The sequence below is a fragment of the Onychomys torridus genome, chromosome 3 (assembly GCF_903995425.1).
Source record: "Onychomys torridus chromosome 3, mOncTor1.1, whole genome shotgun sequence".
NCBI lineage: Eukaryota > Metazoa > Chordata > Mammalia > Rodentia > Cricetidae > Onychomys > Onychomys torridus.
This window is the reverse complement of record NC_050445.1, coordinates 40,908,317-40,933,447: the sequence shown is the minus strand read 5'-3', so window position 1 is coordinate 40,933,447 and position 25,131 is coordinate 40,908,317. Positions and strand designations below refer to the sequence as shown.

The 25,131-nt window shown below is 45.7% G+C and overlaps 1 protein-coding gene across 1 annotated transcript; it reads left to right on the top strand.

Annotated features, from left to right (window-relative positions):
• Positions 1–388: 388 nt before the first annotated feature.
• Positions 389–16,187, top strand: Fam71f1 (family with sequence similarity 71 member F1). Its single transcript, XM_036181855.1, has 6 exons — positions 389–637; positions 1,876–2,060; positions 5,114–5,366; positions 7,379–7,500; positions 11,236–11,273; positions 16,021–16,187. The coding sequence occupies exons 1-6, from the start codon at positions 389–391 to the stop codon at positions 16,185–16,187; spliced, it is 1,014 nt and encodes a 337-aa protein (XP_036037748.1).
• Positions 16,188–25,131: the final 8,944 nt, after the last annotated feature.

Here is a 25,131-nt window from a genome sequence, read left to right as displayed (position 1 = left end):
GCACGCACGCACGCACGCACGCACGCACGCACAAGGGCTGAGAGTCAGGAAAGACCTTCCTTCTGGACAGTAGTAGGAGCTTCCTAACAGCTCTTGCTTCCTGTCTGCCTCAGGCTTTCCCAGCAAGTTCTGTGACTGTTCCAGGTAGGCCCCAGAGAAGGACTTGGCATGTCAGTGCATAAGTGAACAACGCTGGCTCAGGAGGAAATGGGAGGCTCCCCCGACCACTTCCCTTTCTTGCAGGCCTGCTGTGGTTTTTCATGATGTCATCCATTCATCATTGTGAGCTGACTGGCTGCCCCCAAGGCCTTGGCCAGCTGCCCATGGTCAGAAGGGAAGAAACAGATCCCAGGACAACTGTGCAGAGGGCCCCTAAGCATGTGCAGACATGATGACATCAGTTCCACCTAGAACGTCTTGGTGGAATTCGAAGAAGACTGTGAAAGTTATAAGATCTTATACAACCTTCCCTTCCTTGAATGCCTGGGGAAAATTCAGGGGCCTCTTGCCTGTGGATAGGGAGCCGAACCCTGGAGTGGGCCTGGGTGTGGAGGAAGGACTGCTCTGCCAGATGGTCCATTCTCCAGAATTCAACCTGTTTCCTAACTCCGTGGTGTTTGAAAGCAACTTTGTCCAGGTACTCTTGGGTGACTCAGAACAGCACTCCTTGATTCTTCTAAGTCTATTCCCAAGATGTGACCAAAAGAGTTATCCCTAGCACTGCAGTGGGAGATAAACTGAGGCAGGAAAGCTCAAGGGCCTGAGACACAAGGCTGACCAGGGTTTCTCCTGTGAGTGTACGCCCAACAAGAAAGGTCAGGCATCCTCTGCTGAGTGGAGGATTAGGCATTGGAACTCCTAATTTATGTCATTTTCAGGCCTGTCACCTAACGCCAAGTTAAGGCAGTGAAAAGAGATGGCCTTTGAATTACTGATTGGCAAAGAGTAGGACCTCAGGACTCAGAGAAACGTGGGCCCAGAGTCCAGTCTCTGCTCACTGGTGGGTAGGTGCCATTGTGCATGGGACCTGGACAAATCTATTTAAACACAGCAAGCCAAGTACATGGTCTAGGCGGCACTTGGTGTGTTGTTCTCTCCTTGCCTGGGCTCCCCTTGGACCAGACAGAACCTAGAATAAATGGAAGGACCATGTGGATGACTGTTTTCAAAGCAAAGCCAGGAAGCTGTCCAGGGAGGCCCCACAGACACGAAGTAGATGCTAAGAAACTCCAAGGTTATTTTCTTGCTCTTGTGTTAACAGTAGGTCCTTTAAATCTTATTAGAGAAATCCACACGGTAGCTCACATCTGTAATCCCAGCAGCACTCAGGAGGCTGAGACAGGAGGATGCCCTTGAGAATGAGTCTAGCCTGGACTATAGAGTAAAACCCTGTTTTGTTTCATTTTGCCTTGTTTAAATAGCTAACAAGTACTTTTAAAAGCACCCATAAACCCCACTAGAGTTTTTAAACCAATACAGGTTAAAATGCTTGTCAAAAAGCATTAGGTAAGCCCTCACTTCCAAGGAACATCTGACAATGTCTGAGACAACATTTTCAGCTGTCAGAATTTGGGTGGCAGATGCTATGGGCATCTAGGGGACAGAGGCCAAGGACACGGCTAAACACTCCACAATACACCATAGCCTTCCTCCCACAAGGAAGCTAAGTGGCTGTCGTAGTGAGGTGGCATAATCCTTTAACCCCAGCACTCAGGAGGCAGAGCAGGCAGATCTCTCTGGTCCTGGTCTACACAGTGAGTTCTAGGCCAGCCAGAGCTAGGAAAAACAAAAATTAGTGCTGAGTGAAGAAACTTGGCTAAAACATCTTGCCGCTTTTGCCGAATGCTCAGGCTGGGCCTGGGGGCTGCGTTACAGGTCAAAAGGGGCAGAAACTGGAAAAAAATCTACAGAGCCTCCAACACCATGGCCCTTGGGGTGACCTCCTCTGTGCCTTGCCTACCCCTTCCGAACATCCTCCTTATGGCCAGAGTCAAATGGCTTCAGGGGCAGAGCCAGACATGGAACAGACCATCCACAGCCCCGAGCATCATCCTGAAGAGGTAAGCAATGCAGATGGGAATGAGGGATGAGTGGGGTAGAAGGCAGGCCAAGGTGGAGGCAACCTGGTGCTAAACTCAAGATGGGGAAGACCCAAGAAGCCATTGCAGTGAAATTCTTTGGAGTTCTCTTTCATTTTGTTTTAAACAAAATCTTTTATAGCCCAGGCTGACCATGAAGCCACTATGCAGTCAAGGCTGCCCTGAACTCTGGATCTACTTGCCTACTCCTTCTGAGTGCTTGTATTCCAAACATGCACTGTGGTGCTCAGCTACTAACTGCTCTAGGTTGCAGTAACCTAAGACAGGTAGGAGACCGGGGAGTTAGTTCAGTCAGTAAAGTGCCTGCTGTGTAAACATGGGGAGACCTGAGGGTAAACCCCAGAACCCATGTTAAAAAAAAACGGGTATAGTGGTATACATGGGTAATCCCAGCACTGGGAGGTAGAGATGGGTGGATCCCTGGGGTTTGCTGGCCACCCAGCCTCGCCTAAACTAATAAGCTCTGGGTTTAGTGAGAGGCTCTGATTAAAAACCAAGGTGGTTAACACTTAAGGAATGATTCTGACCTGTGTACACATGCACACATACCTCCCCAAACACATTCGTACACAGATAGGTGTGTGTGTGTGGGGGGGAGATAGATGTCTCAGTTGGAAGATGGCATGATATGTGTGAGCATCTGAGTTTGGATCATCAGCATTCACACAAAAGGCCAAGTACGATGCATGCCTGCAATCCCAGTGACAGGGCCAGTGGGTGGGGGAAGAGAGGTGGAGCCGAGGGACCAGCCAGCTAGTCCAGCCAAGTGAAAAACCGTAAGCTCCGGGTTCAGTGAGAAATGTCTCAATAATTTTGGTGAAGGTTTTTGCGTGACCATCTTCTCAACTCACTGGCCCACTTCCTTCCTCATGAGTGCCTTTTTCTTATTTTTAATTAAAATTTTTAATATTTTTTAAAAGTTCTACTAATTTTGTTTTTACGCATGTGAATGTTTTACCTGCATGTATATCTGTGTGCCATGTGTGTGCCCAGTGCCTGTGGAGGTCAGAAGAGGGTGTCAGATCCCCTGGAACTGGAGTTAAAGAAGGTTATGAATCGCCATGTGATTGCCAGGTCTTCTATAAGAGCAACAAGTGCTCTTTTTCTTTCTGAAGAAGACGGTGGGAGCCGGAGAGATGGCTCAGTGGTTAAAAGCATGGGCTCCTCTTTGGTACAGTTAACAACTGTCTGTAACTTCAGTCTCAGGAGATAGACACTTTTTTCTGGATTCTGTGGACACTGCATACATGTGGAGCACAGACATACATGCACACAGACTTCCCATACACACAACAACAAATAATAAATTAAAATAAAAATTTAAACTGGACATGGTGACGCACGCCTTTAAATCCAGCACTCAGGAGGCAGAGGCAGGTGGATCTCTGAGTGTTCTAGGCCAGCCTGGTCTACAGAGTGAATTCCAGGCCAGGCAGAACTACATAGTAAAACCCTGTCTCAAAAACAAACAAACAAACCAACATTTTAAAAACAAAACAAAACAAACAAACAAACAAAAACAGTAGACATCCTGTTACACAGAGAAACCCCGTCTCGAAAATTAAAAAAAAAAAAAAAAAAAAAAAAAAAAGTGGACATCAATAGAGGATGGCAGTGACATCGACCCTTGGCTTCCACACACAAGCACATGCACGGGCAAGCTCACACCTGACAAACATGCATGCGTACAACACACACAGGTCAGGTGAGACAGGGCAGGGCTTTCACTGGAAGGGCACACTGGCGCAAAGAGAAGCTTGACATGGACAGGAGCAGAGGCCGGTCTCCGAGCACACTTGCCTTCTCGCTTCACACTTCTGACAGCAGGAAACCTCTGGGCCTCTGGTTAAGGAATACTGAGGCAGTGAGACCAGCAGATGGGAGCTGCTCGGGAGAGGCATGATGTTCAGCCCTGGGTGTGCAACTACCCAGACTCGATTTTTGTATCACAAGTCACTGGCTGCAGTTTTTCTCTATAAAGCGTATTGCCTAAGTCCCCCGTAGGGCTGCAGAGCAGCATGATGCTTGGGATAGAACTGCCCTTCCTGATGCTTGCTTGGGCCTTGTTTCAATTTCCTTTCTGTTGCTGTGATTTAAAAAAAAACAAAAACAAAAACAAAAACAACAAAAAAAAACGGTGTAAAGCAGCTAGGGGAGAGAGGGCAGATTTTGGCTTCAAGTTCCAGGGGGACAGAGCCTTATTGTGGCAGGGAAGGGAGACATATTGGCAAGAGCAGGAAGCTGGCTGATCATATGGCATGTAAACAAGAAACAGAACAGGAAATGAGGTCTGGCTATAAAACCTCAAAGCTCTCCCCGCAGTGATGCACTTCCTCCTCCTAAAGGTTCCATAACCTTCCAAAAATGGCACCATTATCTGGGGACCATGTGTTAAACGAATAAGCCTCTGGGGATATTTGACACTCAAGCCACAAAAGGCTTCCTTACACAACCTGCCAATCATCTCAAGAATCTCTATATGTTACCAGAGGTCCAGGAAACCCCTTCATCCCTCCAAGCGACCTTGTGCCAGAGCTCCCCCTATTATGATGTTAGTATACCTGTAGCAAGTCCTGCCCACCGCAGGTGACTAATGTTGGATCTAAGCCAGGTCCTTGAGTCGGCTCATTTGGGCAGTCTTGGAGCCATGAGGGTAACATAATGAACAAGCTGGGCAGGTAGGTCAGCTCTCTTCGTATTTTCAAGAAAGAAATGGCAAAAGCTCATGTGTCTGGCCTCCTTACTCCTGAGCTACAGCTGTGGCACAGGACCTAGGGAACACTAGCATGAGAATCAGTGAGAGGCAGGTCCCAGGGCCACAGCCCAGACGTACTGAATCTGAATCTTAGAGACTGTCTTGGAGAGTCTGCATCAAGTGCTCCAGGGAAGTCTGCTTTTCCCAGAGTTTGAGCATCACTGGCCAAGAGTTCTTTGATGCCCCTAAAAGCCTCCACCCTTGAGGAGACACGTCAAAAGTGATGGGATTGTCCAGGCATCTTCTTCTTTGTCCTTAGCATTCTCCCTTTGAAGTTTGTGGAGCTCCAGATCTGTGACCACCATGAACGCATCCTGAGGTTGAGGACAGTCACCGAGAAGATCTACTTCCTAAAGCTCCACCCTGACCATCCTGAGACTGTCTTCCACTTTTGGATCCGCCTGGTTCAAATATTGCAGAAGGGTCTGTCCATCACCACTAAGGACCCTAGCATCCTTGTTACTCACTGCCTGGTACCCAAGAGCCTCTGCAGCCCATGTGGAAAGTCTGAGGTAAGAAATCTCCATTGCCAGCCTTCAGCCAAGACCAGAGTTGGAGAAGGGAGATTTGAGCAGCTGCTGCTGAGTGCCTGAATAGGCACCCTCAGCTTTAACTCTATTCTGGACATGGTAGTGTTTCTAAGCACAGAATACCCCTTTCTAAGTACACAGACTTTCAGTAGAGGTACACAGTTGTGCAGCAGTCAGCCATCACCACCATTCAGTGAAAAGGAACAAGAGAGAAGGGTTTTGGGTTTGCGTATTTTTTTGCTTGGCTGTTTGAGATAGAGTCTCATGGAGCCCAAGCTGGCCTCAAACTTTTTATGTAGCCAAAGCTGGCCTTGAAATCCTGAACCTCCTTTCTCCAGCTCCCAAGTACTGGGATTACAGGCACGTTCTACCTTGCCAGGTCAAAAGAGACACTTCTGGTATACAGTCATACGTGTGCGTGTGCGCGTGCGTGCGTGTGTTGGGTGGCTTATGCACTGTGAGGAGCGTGCAGAGGCCAGAGGAAGACTTGATGTACATTCCTCTATCCTCCTTTGCCTTATCCCTCTGAGATAGGGTATTTCACGGAACCTGGAGCTTGAGGGATTTTTGCTAGGCTGGTGGTAGCTGGCAAGCCCCAACAATTCTGTCTCTGCTTCCCAACGCCTCAGTGCTGGGGTTAGAGGTTTGCACCACTGGTGTGAAAGGCTCTTTACACGGATGCTGGGGATCTGAACTCAGGTCCGAATTCTTTCACGAGCACACTCTGACCTGCTGAGCCATCTCCCTAGCCCATGAGGGAGGACTTTTTTAGGTTTTTCATTCTCTATTCTTTTTTCATTCTCTGTTCTTACCAGCTCTCCCTCCCTGCCTCCCCCCACTGTGTGTGTGTGTGTGTGTGTGTGAACATGTGTGCCATGGCACACATGTAGAAGTCAGAGGACAGATGTCTCAGGTGTCAATCCTCATCATCTTATTTATTTATTTATTTATTTGTCTTTTCTTTTAAGGCAACTTGCCAACACATAATTTAAAAACTGGTCTTCGGTCACATTGCTTCAGTTCACTACAGAATTTCTGTCTAAGAAACAGTGAGAATAAACCCAAAACCTTCAGTTATCAGCTCACACTCCCCAAAGACAAGAGATCCTCATCTTCTACCTTACTTGAGACTGAGTCCCTGGTTCTCCTCTGTGCACTCCAGGCTAACTGGCCCTCGACCGTCTGTGGATTCTCCTCTCTCCGGTTCCCATCTCGCCATAGGCGCTCTGGGGTTTCATACATGAGCTACTGCATCCTGTTGTATGTGCATTCTGGGCATCCAGCCCTTTACTCATTGACATCCTTTGTTACCTTTTCTCTTTGTGAGGCTGAGGACCAAACCCAAGGTCCTCTTGATAGGCAAGCACTCTACCATGGAGCTAAATCCCCAGCCCCGACATCCTTTTGTTAGACGGAATCTTACATAATTCCTTGTTGGTGACACTCTTGGGAATGTAACTGTAGGTGTTCTGTTACCAGGCAGGATCCTGCTATAGAACCCAGGATGGCTTCCAGTTCCAGATCCTCCTGCGTTAGCCTCCCAGTGCTTAGATCACAGGCATGTGCTACAATCCATGTACACGCATACACACATAACACATAATACACATAAACAGGTAAAATGCGCTACATATCGGCAAAGTGACTGCATACAGGACTTTTTTTAAAGAGGAATTAGCTTCTTAAACATTAACTTTCATAACATATACATTTAAGTATAAAAACGAGTAGCACTAGCTATTAAAATTCATATTAACAAGTTGATACTAAATCTATGTTGGTAAGTGGCAATGCAGACCTTACCTTTAAGGCATCAAAGGATATTTATACCAAATACTGAGCTACCAACAAAGAGAACCGCTTCCGGGAGCTGCTGGCATGGCTGCCTAATGGGAGAGGTTGGGTCCGGATGTTTCAGAGTCTAGAGATTGGTGTTAAGAAAATGCAGAGAGCCCAAGCTTAACCTCTTGTTTTCTTGTTCTTTCTCCGTATAGTTAGTGCAAAAGAAACCTCCAACCCCCGAGCCCAGTGACAGCCTCATGCAACTGATGGTCCAGGGGGAGAGTGAGGCACTCTCACAGATCTTTGCCGACCTGCATCAGCAGAAACAGTACAGGTACATGATTTAAATCAGGCTAGCCCATGCTATCCTTTCCCCTAGCCCGGAAGGTCCCAGCAGCGCAGCCCTTGGTAAAGGAGCACTGTGCCTAGTCTCTGGACAATCTTTCCTGTTCGTTGCCTTAGTCTCTATCTCCACACAGCAAGCAAGGTAGGCCTGACTCCAGAGGAGTGGTATAGAAATGGAAATATTTCTCCAGCAATGAAAATGAGTCAGTAACAGGCATGGAAGAATGAAAGCTAAACTCTAACCCAGTACCTAATTCTGTAGAGAGTAACCACATTGTTTGAAGCCCTGCTGTGTCCTGGGTTCATCCCCCTATTTACTGGGCCCCTGTTCAGACTTAATAGAGCTCCTGAGGTTGTTCCTAAAGTATAGACTCCTGGGATGCTCCAGCACAGGCCTCTCTTCTCTATGCCTGAAGAAATGGCCCTGTACATAGAGATACTCAGTGTGATATGGGACACAGGAAGTTGGGTGGGGTGACCCATATCTGTCATTCCAGTACAAAGAAAGCAGCTGAGGCAAGCAGACTGTTGCAAAGCCGAGGCTAGCCCAGAAAGAGTTCCAGACTAGTTTGGGCTACAAACAGAGAAGGAAAACCACAAATGAATTAGTAAATATCACCAGAAGAGAAAATGAAGTGTCAAAAAGAAGGAACTTCTTTTGTTTTTAAGATGGGATCTCATGTAGCCCAGGTTGGCTTCAAATTCCCTATGTAGTCAAGAACGATCTTTAATTCCTGGTCCTCCTGCCTCCACCTCCCAAGTGCTGGAATTATAAGAAAATCTGTGCCTCCATTCTTGGTGACACATAGAAGAGATTTCCCCCTCCCTCTGTCTTGGGGATTGAATTTAGGGCCTCAAGCTTCCTAAGCAAGGGCTCTACCTCTCAGCTTCATGTCAGTCAGGAGGAGGGGTTTTGTCTCAACAGGAACCAGTTAGAGTAGCTCAGAGACAAACCGAGTCATGCTGGGGTGGGAAGCTGAGAAGTAAGAGAGCTTTTAGGTATTGTATTACCTAAAAGATAATAGATGGCCTCACCCGGATACTGTGGGATTCTGTGAGCTCATGAGCATCAAGCACTTAGCGTGTGTGTTCTTTGTCAGGCTGGGAAGCAGATATGAGTGAGATCTCAATAAATATTGTGTGTTACTAATTGTCTTGGGAAAGATTTAACGGTTTGTACAAAAGACTGTCACTGTATATAACATACAGAAAACTGTAATTAAGAAATGTTGACATAGAATGTCATATGGCTGTGGTGGCTTACACCTTTAATCCCAGCATTTGGGAGGCAGAGGCAGGTAGATCTCTGAGAGTTTGAGGACAGCCTGGTCTATAAAGCTAGTTCCAGTACAGCCAGGGCTACACAGAGAAACCCTGTCTCAAAAGACACAAAGCTGGGGGCTGGAGAGATGGCTCAGAGGTTAAGAGTACCGACTGTTCTTCTAGAGGTCCTGAGTTCAATTCCCAGTCAACCACATGGTGGCTCACAACCATCTGTAATGAGATCTGGTGCCCTCTTCTGTATACATAATAAATAAATAAATCTTAAAAAAAAAAAAAACAACAAGACACAAAGCCAAAAACCAAACCAAAGAAAAGAATGTCGTATTCTGAACTAGTGCTGAATTCTAATAGAGCAAATATTTTATATTGAAGCAAGTTTTTAATTGTGTCAAATTATTAAATCACTGATTTTGTAGCAAGCAGGCCTGAAACTTGTTAAGTAACTAGAGAAATGACTTTGAACTCCTGATCTTCCGAGGTACTAGAATTACAGGCATGTGCCACAGTACCTGGCTCCTTTGTTTGTTTTTTGTTTGTTTTTTTTAAATGGAGTCTTGTGTTGGCAATGCTGCCTCAGACTTCGGGATCTTCCTGCCTGAGAGTACAGACATGACCACAATCCCCAGCTAACTTACTGTACAGAACACGGTAACTTATATACAACGAGGGTTTTTGGGGCCTGTGGCTGCACAGTAGTAAGAGCCCATCGTGGCTAGGAGACAGAGCAGCTAGTGGCAGGCACGGCAGCAAGAATGGGAAGCTGAGAGTTCACATTTTCAAATGCAAATACAAAGCACAGAGACCTAACTGGAAGGGGCACAAGGCTTTTAATCCCAAAGCCCACCCCACTGTGACACACTTCCTTTTACAAGACAGCACCACCTAAACCTCTTGGAACAGGGCCACAACTGGGGACTGAGTGTTCAGACACTCAAGCTTATGGGGGTGTGTGTGTGTGTGTGTGTGTGTGTGTGTGTGTGTGTGTGTGATGCACATTTCTCATTCAAACCACCACAAACCCTTTTGCATATATCTCATGCTGAGTTATTAGCTGTAACTCAGTCCCATGGACCAAATTAGCTGCAAGGGAGGCTGAAAAGCACATTCTCCTTTAGACACAAGCCCAGTCAAAATTCAGTATTTTCAGTCTGAGATGGTGGTACATGCCTGTAATCTCAAATGCTCAGGAGGCTGTGGTAGGAAGACTCCTGTGAGTTTGAAGCCAATTTAGGCTAACATGTCTCAAAACAACAATACTCCACAAAATGTAGGCGTTCTTCCCCCAAAGGAAAAGGGAGCCTGCCACCAATCTCTGGCTTTTAATTCTGGAAGGTTAGAGGGAACTAAGCCCTGAAAGAGAAACAGACACTAGACAAAAAGAAAAGGGGAGGCGGAGAGCCAGACAGGTTGAAGAAACAAATGGCTGAGGCTTTGTCCAGAGGAAGAACCTTGGTGGGTTTAGGGAAAGAAGGCCATGTGGAGGATTTTACACTTTCAGTGGAGGGGAGCCTTAGCTGCACTTTATGCATGGAGGTTACTATTATTCAATTTCCATTTGGAAAATGTCACTCAAGCTACACTTACAACAGTTAATCATAAGGGAAAGAGAAGAGACTCAGAGAGACCAGAGAAGCAGCTGAACTTGTCTGGACTGGCATGTGTAAAATGGGTCAGGGAGATTTGAGAAAAGGAGTGGAGATGGTCACTTCTGCCTCCGTTATCTCAGTAGCTGCTCTGTACAGACATTTAGCTTTCTCACTTTCCCAGAACAAAGCCCTGTGTGATGATGCCTTAGATTCAGACACTTTCCAGGCTGGTTGCAGTTATCATCAATTCTTGCTCATTAGTAGCAACATGCCACTGAACAGTAAATAGCATGCAAGATCCAAGATAGGGTCACAGCCCTCGTCCTCAGACAAATCAGAGCTGTGGGCTCTGGTCCCTACCTCCTCCCATCCCACCTCCTCTTTCCCTTTTCTCTTCTGGAAATGTAATATGCATCATACCCACCCAGTATAGCTACAGCTGGCCTTTTCCATATTTCTATCTGCCTCTAAATCTTTAGCATCAGGAAAAGTCTAACTAGGGATAAGCTTTGAGATACGACTGACTTCAGGGCTGAGCATGTAGCTCAGTTTGTAGAGCGCTTGCTGCAGCACACACAAAACCTGAGTTTGATCTGCAGCACAGCATAAACCAGGCACGTTGGTGCACATCTGTAATTCCAGCACTCAGGAGGCAGGAAGGTCAGGAGTTCAGAGTCATCCTCAGCTACACAGTGAGTTTGAGGCCAATGTCAGATACATGAGACCATGTCTCAAAAAAAAAAAAAAAAAAAAAAAGACAGGAAAAAAAAATACCAAACCCCACCTGAGTTCACTGCTCTTCTCCTTAACTTTTGGTCTTTGTTTCCTTGACCCTGAAATGACTGGAGTGCCAGGAGGAGCAAAAAGATTCAGATCAACAAGACCAGCTCAGGTAAGGGAGGATACAGGGTTGCATGCTGGAACGAGCTAGCTGCTGTGTAGGTATGGGACTCAGATCCCTCATAATACCTCCTCTGGCCTCCTGGATGCCATCAGGAGTACCATAGTATCCCTATGCCACAATGGGTATCTCTCTGGGCTTTTGGGCCAAGAAAGTCAATTTGACACCCAGTCCTACTCATCTATTTCCTTGAGACGTTTCTATATTCTCCATTTCCAGGTTCCACAAAATGACTAGCCAGTTCCTTTCCTCTCACATCTGCAGTATCCACTTGTTGATTCATTGACTTAGTCAAAAATATGCACCAGAGGCTCTTTAAGTGCCACACTGCCTTCTCTCCGGGGGGATGGAGTCACACGGGTACATACCAAAATTATAGAAACCCCTTTCTAGACAGCATTCAAAGTTCATACTGGGGTGCCAGAGGTACATAATGACAGAGTCATCCACTCCTTTCAGGGCACTGGCATATTTGATAGGATCAGGAAAGATGGAGCAGATGAGGCCATGTGAGAAAACATGACATTCTAGAAACAGCAGGTAGTTCCCTATTGCCAAGTTCTAATCCACTCCGAGTCTCCTGGATGTGGTCCTTCATCAGCTTCCCCATCTTTCCTGTCTCACCTGATAACACGCTCCCTGCCTCAAAGCTACTCCAGCCACAGCTGTTCCAGCCACATTTCAACCATGCTTCCTCATACCTTAGTCATCCTCAACCTACTTCCTTTCCCTGAGGAGCCACTCTAAACCCCGTCTGTCCTTAATCTTATACCACACGCTCCTGCCAAGGCTTAACCTTCCTTCTCGTAACCCCTCACACGATTCTCTGGTTCTCTTATAGGCTTAAGGCTTATGTCTTAATGAATGTTAAATTGCATCCATGCCTCTAAGTCATCTACAGCAGCAAGCACTGGGAACATAATGGGACTTGAATAAATGCCTGGACCTAAGACCATTGACAAATTAATTCTCCATTCTGGCTCAGAGACAGCCACATCATGCTATATTTTAAAACGTAAAAGAGGTTGTAGATCCTAGGAGAACTAGGGTCCAAATCAGAGCTTTTTACAAACTCATATGTCTATAAGTGGAATAAAAAAATAAAGCTCTGAGGGAACATGAGCAAAAGGAATGGTTGACTCTTGTGATATTTAAAGCAACTGCTGGGAGAGCTGGAGAGATGGCTCAGTGATTAAGAACACTCACTGCTCTTGCAGAGGACCCAGGTTCAATTTCCAGTTCCCATGACAGCTCACAGCTGAATGTAGCTCCAGTCCTGGGGGACCCAGCACTGTCTTCTGGCCTCGATAGGCACCAGCCGTATATGTGGTGCACAGACATGCGTGTTGGCAAAACAGTCCCACACAGAAAACGTAACAAGTCAATCTAGAAAACGAAACAACTGCTGCTGGCAACTGACCCATTTTCAACTCTGAGAAGGCAGTGGGAATGGAGGAGACGGGGCAACAAAAGCAGAGTGTTCCCGTTGAGACTTGGATGCATTGCTGCCATACTGGCACATATCATCAGACACTGGCACATATCATCAGACACTGGCACAAATCATCAGACACTAGCACATATCATCAGACACTGGCCTGGTATCATCAGACACTGGCACAAATCATCAGACACTGGCACAAATCATCAGACACTGGCCCATATCATCAGACACTGGCACAAATAATCAGACACTGGCCCATATCATCAGACACTGGCACATATCATCAGACACTGGCACAAATCATCAGATACTGGTCTGGTATCATCAGACACTGGCACGTATCATCAGACACTGGCACATATCATCAGACACTGGAACAAATCATCAGACACTGGCCTGGTATCATCAGACACTGGCACATATCATCAGACACTGGCACAAATCATCAGACACTGGCCTGGTATCATCAGATACTCTTTTTTTTTTTTTTTTCAAGAGAAGCCTCCAGGTCTGAATTTTTAAACACACTGTTAAAAAGAAGTGCAGTAGGTACTAAAGCTTAGTGGGCAGGAAAGGTGTGCTGAAGGAGGGTTACATTCAGCACTGAAGATGGAGATAGAGGCCACCGCCACCACCTCTGCATCCGGACAGGCTTGCAGAGCCTCACTGCCTCCTCTTCTGTGACTGCTCTTTCACCTTTGACACGACACTTACTGTTTTTTCTGTTTTTATATGACATTCAAGCACATTCACAAATATACACACACTTTAAAAATTTCTATGAGGTTAGAGGTCAGGAAAACAGAATATTCAAGAATATTTCTAGCCAGGCGGTGGTGGCGCATGCCTTTAATCCCAGCATTTGGGAGGCAGAGCCAGGCGGATCTCTATGAGTTCGAGGCCAGCCTGGGCTACCAAGTGAGTTCCAGGAAAAGCACAAAGCTACACAGAGAAACCCTGTCTCGAAAAACAAAAACAAAAACAAAACAAAACAAAAAGAATATTTCTAATGAGTATTGCGGCTGAAGAGAAAAGGTTTAGAATTTCAGGATATCCAATCAGGTGTGGCGGTGCATAACTGTCATCCCAGTACTTGGAAAGCTGAGTTAGGAGAAATGCCTTAAGTTTAAGGCCAACTTTGTCTATAAGGCAAGTTACAGGATAGCCTGAGCTACATAGGATCTTACTAGAGCCTCAAACACCACCAAAAGGAATTTCAGGATATCTGAGGTTGGAATGTTCTTAGGTTGATTTTAATCATCCACACTGGGTGGTTCTCTGTAACTTGTTTTCTTGCTGGGTCAAGTACTGGGCAGGAAAGGGAAGTTACATGCCAGGCTCTTAGGTTCTTGCTGTCTTCTACTGAACCTTCCTCTAAACCTTCTATTGGAACTTCTGAATTAAAAAAAGAAGAGCAGGAAATAAACCAGTCAGTAAAGTACTTGCCTTGTAAGAATGAGGACCTGGGGCTGGAGAGATGACTCAGAGGTTAAGAGCACTGGCTGCTCTTCCAGAGGTCCTGAGTTCAATTCCCAGCAACCACATGGTGGCTCACAACCATCTGTAATGAGATCTGGTGCCCTCTTCTGGCATGCAGACAGAACATTGTATACATAACAAACAAACAAATAAATAAATAAATAATTTTAAAAAGAAAAAAATAAAAGATTGAGAACCTAGGTTTGACCCCAAGAACCCATGGGGCTTTAGAGATTGTTGTGGTGATATTTTATCTATGTACCCCAATAAAGCTTTCTGAGGATCAGAGGAAAAAGCCAGCCACTACATTAAACAGAGAAATCAGGGAATGGTAGCACACACCTTTAATCCTAGCATTTGGGAGGCAGAGATCCATCCAGATCTCTGTGAGTTCAAGGCCACACTGGGAACAGAGCCAGTCATGGTGGCACACACCTTAAATTCCACATTAGTTGACCATAAAGGTCTGGAGGTCTGTACAGACAGACCGGAAATGACAGCGCTGGTCAGAAAGAGGAAGTGTTGTAGCTGGGTGGAGAGAGGAAGTGAGATGGCAGAACAGAAAGGCATATAGGTGTGGGTATACAGGAAGTAGGTCTCTCTGGAGGCCGAGGAGTTGGTGAGGTGAGGTTGGCTGTGGCTTGTCCTATTCCCTGATCTTTCAATTTTTCACCCCAATATCTGGCTCTGGATTTTTTATTAATAAGACCATTTAGCAATTCGTCTTACAGATTGTCCCAGCGGTCCAGAGGATCTGAGTTTGGTTCCTAGTATCTACTCTGAGTAGCTCAGAACTGCCTATAACTCCAGCTCCAGAGGGAGGAGGGGGATCAGATGCCTCCAGTCTCTGAGAGAACCTTCATTCACTTGTACCTACTCACCCAGGCACACACGCGCGCGCACACACACACACCACATGTACATATAATCATGCATGCACGCATGCACAGACACACATGCACACAGAGACACATGTACCGAGGCACTCATACACACACTCATAGTTAGACATGGTGGTGTATACCTGTAATCCCAGCCCTTGGGAGGTGAGGAGAGGAGGAATCAGAAGCTCAAGACCAACCTTGGCGGCACGAGCTCAGGAGGATGGGCATAGGGGTCTATATGTAGTCTAGACAGCCAGGGGCCCCAAAAGTTCACCTGTGTGTCCCCACTAGCAGGCTCACAAGTCAACCTTTGGTCTTGATAAAACGCTGTTTCTAATTCATTAGACCTGGACATAAGACCTTGAAACCAGGCATTTCTAATATGATCCCAACTGATACCAAGGTTTTGGTTACATTTTGAATAGCTGGGGCAAGTGGTCTAAGAACAGGCTCTGAGGTTGGGGATTTAGCTCAGTGGTAGGGTGCTTGCCTAGCAAGCACAAGGCCCTGGGTTTGATCCTCAGCACAAAAAAAAAAAAAAAAAGAACAGGCTCTGACTTTGCTCTACTGGCTTCAGGGCCATTGTCAGTTTAGCTGACTGAATATCCTTGGGGAGATTTACTCGGTTAACCTGTCCCAACCATGACATTTCTCTCCATTTACTGAAGCTATTTTGCAACACGATGTAGTGGTTAAGAACAGACACTGGTGACAGGTTGGTTGGCTTGGCACATTGACTCTGCCTAATCAACTTTTGGGGACCTCAGAGTCCTTAACTGTAAAATGGGGATTGTGGGAATGATAAAAGCAAGAATGTGTAATTGTCTGACATGTCTCATGTATAATGACTTCCTCTCCCCACAATTATTAGCTATTAACTTCCAGAGTGTTCTGTGAACCAGAGTGCAAATGCATTCCTTTTCTTAACTAGATAAAGCTACTCCCAGTGAAGAGAGTGTCCCCTGTACCCGTGATCTCAGTTGGAGGGACACATTCACTTATGGAGAGTGGGAAAGAGAGAACCCCTCTGGGCCACAGCCTCTCTCGCTCCTTGGCACTCTGGCTGCCTCCAGCAGACCACGGCTGTCCTTACCTTGAGGTATGGTGGTGATGGGATTGATCTGGAGGCCTTCATGGGATGAGCTAGAGTTGAAGCTCAGAATCAAGACCATGTCCTAGGGTCCTGGGGTGACTCCAAATGCTATGTGCAGAGGCTGGCTGGCTGGCCACAGTGACCTCACCCTCCGCTCTTCTCCCTTGTTTTCTTGGCCTCCCATGATATTGAGTGAAATTCTACATTGTGGTATCTCCAGAAACCCCAGAGTCCCCACAAGTGGCACTGAAGGGCAGACTGGTCAGCCAGTGCTCTTGAGCTACAGCCTTCTCGGCTTCTGGGTGGGGAGGCACAGGGGCCTTCTGGAGCTCAGCAGTTCCTGTGGCTCTTCCCACCCTTTCCCCTTCCCTAGAGCTCTTGGAGTCTCCCTAGCTAAAGGTGGGGCAGCAAGAGGGAGGAGCTAGACCACAGAGGGAGAACCAACATCCTGGCGTCCCAGCCTTTCTCTTCCCATGCTCCAAGGCTCCCCACCTACCCTACATTTATTCAGCAAACATTGTGCAGTAACGTCTATGCACTGTGTCTGACAGAGTCCTATAGAAGGTGGGTTGTTAGGTTTTTCTAATTCATAAAAATAAAAATACTTAGCCGGGTGGCGGTGGCGGTGGCGGTGGCGGTGGCGCACGCTGTTAATCCCACAACTTGGGAGACAGAGCTAGGAGGATCTCTGTGAGTTCGAGGTCAGCCTGGTCTACAGAGCGAGATCTAGAACAGGTTCCAACACTACCCAGAGAAACTGTCTCAAAAACAACAACAACAACAAAAAAAAAAAAACCCAAAAAGCAAACCTTTATGTTTGGGTAATTTTTAAGTGAACATATAAAGCTATGGTTTCACTATGGCATTTTTCTTGTTTTCAGTTAGTAATAATCCCACCTCAGATAAACCTTAATGACAATCCTGCCATTGTGCAATCACTATGGCATTTCACAATAGATGTCGTTATACTTTGCTCTCCTATACTCTCTTCACCGCCTTCCCTTGCCCACTGCCCTCCTGTGCCCACTACCTTCCCATGCCCACTGCCCCCGTGCCCACTGCCCTCCCGTGCCCACTGCCCTCCCATGCCCACTGCCCCCCTGTGCCCACTGCCCCCTCTTGCTGGTCCCCTTCTCTTCCAGACAGTCTTCTCTTCTACTTTTCTGTCACCCCTAGTCCATTGCTCTATCTTTTCTCTCTTCAGGATGTCTTCCTGCCTTCCCATGATCCCTTCCTATTTTCATGATCTATACACAATACACACACAGAACAAATAAATGTAATAAAAATTTGGGGTGTTATCAGTGAAATAATATCATATAAAATATGATCACATGAAGTAAAATCAATGAAACTCTGCCAAAAGACCATTTATTAATAACTGAAAAGTTGTAAGTGTAAATAGAGGCCAGAGTGGTCGCTCTGCAGTTAAGAAAGTATGGTGCTCTCCAGAGGACCTGAATTTGGTTCCCAGGACTCACGTCAGGTGACTCCCAACTACCTGTAACTCCAATTCCAAATCTGACACCTCACGCCTCTACATACTCCTGCACTCACACGCACATATCCACCCGTCCAGATAATAAAATAAATTAAGAATTAAAATGTAAATAAGAACAAGTGCCCCTCCTGTTGTCTCACTTTAAACCAAGGTTTCAGTTAGCCACAACCAAATACAGTCCAAAAAGTAAACTGCGAGTCAATATTGAGAGAGAAACCACAGTCACATAACTTTTGTTAGATCTCAACTGTTTGCTGATCTCACACCATGCCTATGAGTTAAACTTTATCTAATTTGTATCTATCAGAAGAAATGACATCTGTAGTTTAGAGTTTTCAGGAGACAAAAACCCCACAGACAAAGGGCCATTACTGTGTCTATGCATTTGCAGACGACTTCCTCAGACAACCTATATGATATTGACCACTTTTCTCTCTGGCACTCACAGGAAACTCTTTATGATGAATCCTTTCCCTCCTGAAGTTTCTCTTCAGTATTCAGTTGCGGAGGGCTCTATCTGGACAGAAGGGCAGAGGAAATTGCCCCTCGGAGCAAACCCAAGTTATCACAGCACTGGCAGGAGGGTCTCCTCACCGGTCAGCCTCTCCAAGTATGCTCACCACCACCTGAGAGTAGAACAACCTGCATGCCATGGGCCTGGCATGCCTTCTCCAAAAGTCAGCCAGGAGAGGAGCAAGACGAGGAGGGAAGTGAGCCCAGGAGAGCTGTGCACACCAACAAACCAGAGGCGACATGGAAGCTGGCAGGAGGGAGTCAGAGAAGAGAGGCAGAGAGAAAAGCAGCAACACAAGGAAATAGAAGAGACCCAGGAGAAAAGCTGAAGAGAACTAGACAAGAAACACATCTCTGAGAGATGCCCCGCCAAGCGTCTATTTATCTAATTTAAAGAGTAAAGCCATAAACCAAGGAGAGAAGTGTGGTTTCCTCTCTGCTCAGGTCACGCCGGAACAACTTCATCCTTCTTCCTCTGCCTATTGCCCAGTTCAGGCTTGTTCACCTGGAGGTGGGTTGGGAGCTGAAGAACAACCTTTTGTTTGGGTTTTGAGATAGGGTCTCTGCCAGGCAGGGGTGGCACACGCCTTTAATTCCAGCACTCAGGATGCAGAGGCAGGTGGATCGCTGTGGTTTTTGAGGCCAGCCTGGTCTACATAGGGAGTTTCAAGTCAGTCAAGGCTGTTACACAGAGAAACCCTGTCTCAACCAAAGAGAGAGAGAGGGAGGTTTGGAGGGAGGGAGGAGAGGGGGGTCTCACCTATCCTACCTCATGGATGCTGGGATTACAGGCCTTTCAACCACTCCCAGTTTACCCAACACAGGGCCTCATACATACTAGGCAAGCACTCCACAACCTGAGTTCTATCACCAGCCCCTCTTAGGAACAATTTTTCCCGGAGATGGGAAGACAAATGTTAAGGTTGTTTAAACTTATTACGTTTGCTACCGTCTCAGTCTTGGAAACACTGGTGCATTTCCTTTCGGGTTGACAGCCCCTGAAACATAGACACACCTGCTTGACGTCCCTTCTGAGTGCTCGTTGAATTAGCCATCCCAGCTCAAACTCACAGTCACCTCAGCCCTCTCTGCTTTGACTCCTTGTACATGCTGCCACCTCTCCGATTGTCTGCCTCACCTGCGCCAACAGACCAGACCATACGCGCTGTGACAGAATTGAATCCCTTTTGTTGGCCGCTGCATTCACAGTGCCCGGAGCACAGGAAATACTTCATTTGTGGAGTATTCAATCATGCCACACGAGCAGAGTAAGGATGCTCAGAGGGTAGCATCAGCCTTTGCAGTCAAAAGCATCATGCCTGCCCACAGCACACCATACGTATGGTTTTCAGAGACAGAATGGACTAGTAGGCCTTGAGTAGAGTTGGGTGTGTCATTTCTTTCTTTTTTCTTTTCTTTTTAAGATTTATTTATTACGTATACAGTGTTCTGCCGCATGTATGCCTACACACCAGAGGGCACCATAAAGAGGGTCACTCCTAAGCCCGTTTCTTCTACTGGCTACTTTCTGACTCTGGGGCTCTTGTTGACCTTAATTTCCCTCTCTCTGAGAATGGCTCCACCAGTTGCCTCCTGGACAAAGACTCCTAAGGTTCTCCTCCAACCTATGAATTCTTTCCATCACATTTACTCCCCATGCCACACTCTACTCACTTCCCTCATCTGCTAGGGATCAGGACCAGTCTTTAAGGATTTTATTTTGCTGCACTGGGTATTGAACTCGGGACCTTGTGTGTACTAGGCAAGCACTCTACCACTGAGCTACAGCCCAAACATTTAATTCTGAGTGCTGCCTTCACTTCTGTCACCAACACTAAAACTTATTTCAATCTCTTTATTCTGTGTGTGTGCACACATGCACGCATGTATGTGCGTGTGCGTGTGCGTGTGTGTGTGTGTGTGTGTGTGTGTGTGTGTGTGTGTGAAATCACATATGCAGGGGTCAGAGGACAACTTCCAGACGCTGTTTTTCTTCTTTCTCTATGTGAGTCCGAGGGACTGAACTCAGGCTTGGCAGCAAATACCTCTACCCACTGAACCATCTTCCCAACCCTCTATATTTTTTAAGTTACATATGAAATTGTGTATATGTATATAGTTTTTTTTAAAGATTTATTATTTATTATATATGCAGTGTTCTGCCTGCATGTGTCTCTGCAGGCCAAAAGAGGGCACCAGATCTCAATACAGATGGTTGTGAGCCACCATGTGGGTGCTGGGAATTGAACTCAGGACCTCCGGAAGAGCAGTCAGTGCTCTTAACCACTGAGCCATCTCTCCAGCCCCTATGTATATAGTTTTTTAAGTGTTACACACAAATTATTTTTTTTGTCATTTTTGAGGAAGGTTCTTATGTATCCCAGGTTGACCTCAAACTTGCTGTATAGCAGAGAATGACCTTGATTTCTGAGCCGCCTGCCTCTACACACAGGTGTGTCCATCACACCTGACCTTGTATAATGCTAGGGCTTCAGCCCAGGGCTTTGTGTGTGCTGGACGTGTGCTCAGCCAACTGTTGTTCTTACAAAAACAAAACAAAACAAAACCCTCTCTTGTACAAGGGTTCATTTCTGTTTCCTTTCCCTTCCTAGGCCAGGCCCTTGTTCACAGAAACCGCTAGTGTTCACTGTCTGTTCAGCTGTCATTGACATACTTCCAGGCCGATAACCCGTTTGATGACTTTTGCCCTGGAAGTCTTTCCAATCACCCCAGATAGCGCAACCACACACCAAAGAATCGGGTCCATCCAAGTCTAGCTTTACAAACCAATGAGCTCGCTGAGGTGACGCACAGGAGCGTGAGTGAAGGGTTGCAACAGCATCGGCCACTAATGCCGGCAGTCACACCACAGGGGAGTCCCACTCCCAGCAGATGTCAACCGTTTACAAGGAAATGTCAATGGGCCAGCCTTACAGGAGTAATAACGGTTGGTCTGGCCTCTAGTGTCATGTCCAGAAGACAGGGTTCCATGACGTTATCCTAACACCAGGCTGCAGTCCCTGCAGGGGAGGGATGATGTTCTTTTCAGTGTGGTTTGCCAGAGCCTCAGATTGTGCCTCACCTCAAGAAGGCACTTTAAATATTTTGAAATACTTCCCCAGGGGGCCTCTCTGTACTTGGCCTTCATGTGAAAGCACACCTTCTTGAGAGAAGCACTTTAACTTCCATTCTGCCTTCATGAGGGCACGCTTCCCTCTGCCTCCAGCTCAGATTCCTCAGGTTAAGGCTTTTCATTCCCCATCTCAACTTGCCAGCAGGCTTTCCCTGAGCGTCTGCCATTCTGGACCACCTTCGTCCCCTGCTTGGCCTGAGAATGTGCCTTCTGCTCTACCCCACACCCAGTCCTTGCCAACGTTGAAGACCTCCTTAGTGCAGCCTGAGTCTCACCTCCTGAGCTCCATAAGTGGTGGCCAACGCCCTTCTGTTTTGTGGTCAAACCTTCCTGTGTTTCACTGTCAGCACATCAGCTGCACCTGAATCTGCTGCTGTTTCAGCTACTCACTGCGGCTCCGAAATCACTTCCTCAGCGCTCAGGCCGAGACCTGGTGGGACTTCTGTGTCCCGCTGAACTGCTTCTGCCTCTGCAGTCAAATATAGCCTTTACCTAAGTCTACCATTTTATTTTACCAGTAAAGACTCAGGAGTCATAGGGGTGAAAACCTGCTAGCTCAGAGAGGCCATGAAACAACCAGTTGACCTTCCTTTGTAGCTGGTAAAGAGAACTTCCCTTCCACCATCCCAAAAAAAAGACCTGCCCCCTACTACTTCCTGTGTGTTTCTCTATCCAATTTCCAGACTCCCTCTAACTCTTTTTTGTTTTTGTTTTTCGAGACAGAGTTTCTCTGTATAGCTTTGCGCCTTTCCTGGAACTCACTCTGTAGCCCAGACTGGCCTCGAATTCACGGAGATCTGCCTGCCTCTGCCTCCCGAGTGCTGGGATTAAAGGCGTGTGCCACCACCTCCCAGTTTTTTTTTTTTTTTTTCAAAGATTTGTTTATTTATTATGTATACAGCATGTATGACTGCAGGCCAGAAGAGGGCGCCAGATCTCGTTACAGATGGTTGTGAGCCACCATGTGGTTGCCGGGAATTGAACTCAGGACCTCTGGAAGAGCAGTCAGTGCTCTTAACCTCTGAGCCATCCCTTCAGCCCCCTCCCTCTAACTCTTTATGGCTACTTTCTGTCAATTAGTTGCTGGCTCCGCCTCTTGACCCAAGGTTTTATTTAATTAACACAAACTCGGGGTTCACAACGTGATCAAATACCTGAAAAACGTAAAGAAGCTGTCCCTTCAAACTGAACCTTCTACATTGCTGATTAACTCGTTAGAACTTCAAGTATAATTGCAAGTCCTGAGACAAACTATTCTTTAGCCCTCTTAATGGGCATTTCTTTAGTGTTAGTTTGCTGCTTTCCTATGTATCTCACCTAACAGAGGTGATCATTAGGAAAATGATGGCGTGGAGAAATAGCACTGGTTTCCTTTGGAATTTATTGGTTTACCAGAGCTCTAGCTTGCCCAAGATGAAAGCTGAGATCATCAGCATCTGAGACCTACAACAATGGCTTCCCTCACTTTGCTCAAGCTCACTCAACAAATATACCCTGCTCCTGAATCAGAAGGAAATGTATTGGCATGTCCAGGAAGACACAAAAAGGTTTGATTACCCAGTGTTTTGAGCACACTACCATTTCTGTAAACATCCAGGGTAACTTGAGACACAGTGGGAGAAGATAGTCTCAGGGTAAAATCTGAGAAAGTTAACTCCCAAAGCAGACTATAACCCTCATCCAAAACACATACTCCCAAAGATAGCACAAGGAGGTTTGGGATTTTTCAGGAGAAACAATGTTTCCAAAAAGGAAGAATCGTTAGGTCAACCACTATCCAACACAGCAGCCAGCTTTATGTGAGACAGTTTCAGACTTTCAACTGTGTTTGGAGAAATGGGGAGCTAACCAACAATAACTTGGTTTTATAATTCCCTCAATGAGGAATATTTACTATTCTAAATTTGGTAATTTTTGTATGAAAAACCAGAAGTCCTAGGCAACAAGAGATAATGAACGGCAGTCTTCTTTAATTGGATAAATTTCTGTCCTAGATTGATTAGCTGTTGCTATGATAAACACAGACCAACTTGGTGGAGAAAAAGGTTGATTTGGCTATAGGCTACAGTCTATCACTGAGTGAGGCCAAGGCAGGGACTCAAGACAGGAACTCAAGGCAGGGACTCAAGGCAGGGACTCAAGGCAGGGACTCGAGGCAGGGACTCAAGGCAGGAACTCAATCAGAGACTGTGGAGGAACACTCTTCACTAACTTGCTCAGCTTCCTTTCCTAAACAGGTCGGGGCGCCTGCCTAGGGGTGGCACTCCCCACAGTAGACTGGGACTTCCTACATGAATTGTCAGTTTTTAAAATGCTCCACAGATATTTCCAAAGGCCCATTTGGTGGAGGCAATATCTCGTCTGAGTTCCCTCTTCCCAAGTGACTCTGGGTTGTGTCAAGTTTACAGCTGAAGCTAACTACTGACACCATGTATGTGTTTTCTTGTTTTAGATACAGCCTCCTGGGGTTTTAATAAAAAATTATCTGATTAAAATTGTTCCTTAAATTTTATTTTTAAAATAATAATAATTGGCTAAGTACAAAAAACTAAGTTAGGAAAATGAGGTATAATCATTATAGATAAGAAATATTTTTGATTTAAAAAAAGTTAAAGAAAAAATGCTTCACAAAGCTACACAGAGAAACCCTGTCTTGAAAAACAAAACAAAAACAAAACAAAACAAAACTTTAGTTAAGAAAGGACTTTGTATGGTAAGACAAATATTGTTCCAAAATGAAAATGAGAATTATTTTAAAAGATTGAATTATATTGTAGAAAGACTGTGAAAACAAAACTTAAAGTGGATATAGCTATAACTAAAGAATAATATAGAGTTTATTAAAATTTTAAGGTCAAAATTCAATGGCCTGAGATAAATTAATGCCTGATTCTGTTTGTGACAGTAAGGTCTTCTTAAGTATTGATCTAATTTTACTAATGTCTAAAAAAGGCTTCGAGAAGCAAGGACTGTGTTTCTACCCTTTTACTGAACGAGACATTCAAAACCTGGGGCTCGACTTTATTTCATGTTCTTTGTTTTCCCACTGGACAAAGCCTTTGCTTGTTGGATAGCCATTTCCTTCATAGTAACATGGGGCATTCCTACTAACCACATAATGATCATGGAAGTCATATTAATAGACAGATATTTCATTTTATTTATAAAATTTGACCTATTCAATTGAAAAGTAGTACCAGTAAATAGTCAAAATTAACTAAAGCTTTGACTTTCTCCTAAGGTTTACCCATTTTGGAACAGCATTATTTTTTATTTGTTTGTTTTTCGAGACAGGGTTTCTCTGTGTAACAGTCCTGGTTGTCCTGGAACTCACTTTGTACATCAGGCTGGCCTTGAACTCACTGAGATCAGCCTGCCTCTGCCTCCTAAGTGCTGGGATCGGAGGCGTGAGCCACCAACTGCCCGACTATCTTTTTTATGAAATAAATACTTGGTCTCAACAAAATGGCTGTCTAGATGAGAGCTTAACAATGATACCAGTTGACATGCTAACATGGAAATCTCATTTCCATCCCTAGATGAACTATAGGCAACTAACAGTTGCTGAGAGGAAGAATTAGTTTTCTCCAGGAATTAACCACCAAAATGATTATCCAATACCAACTGGTCATCCCTAAAAATATACGTACAAGCAACATTAGACAGCCTTAGTAGCATTTTTAGGAAATATATGTGTCTTTAAGTTTTATGATTTATAACAAAGGAATCTTAAAGGTCAAGACAATGTCATGTGTCTTTTTCTAATTTGCAGGTGTTAGCCTTGGATTTCAGAGATGTGTAT

What these genes read in the sequence shown, in the direction of transcription:
- Fam71f1 (XM_036181855.1), top strand. Translation starts at nt 389, where the DNA reads ATGATGACATCAGTTCCACCTAGAACGTCTTGGTGGAATTCGAAGAAG. An exon ending in TTGAAAGCAACTTTGTCCAG is followed by an intron (nt 638 to 1,875) that starts GTACTCTTGGGT and finishes GCTGCGTTACAG; the next exon opens with GTCAAAAGGGGCAGAAACTG. An exon ending in GCCCATGTGGAAAGTCTGAG is followed by an intron (nt 5,367 to 7,378) that starts GTAAGAAATCTC and finishes TTCTCCGTATAG; the next exon opens with TTAGTGCAAAAGAAACCTCC.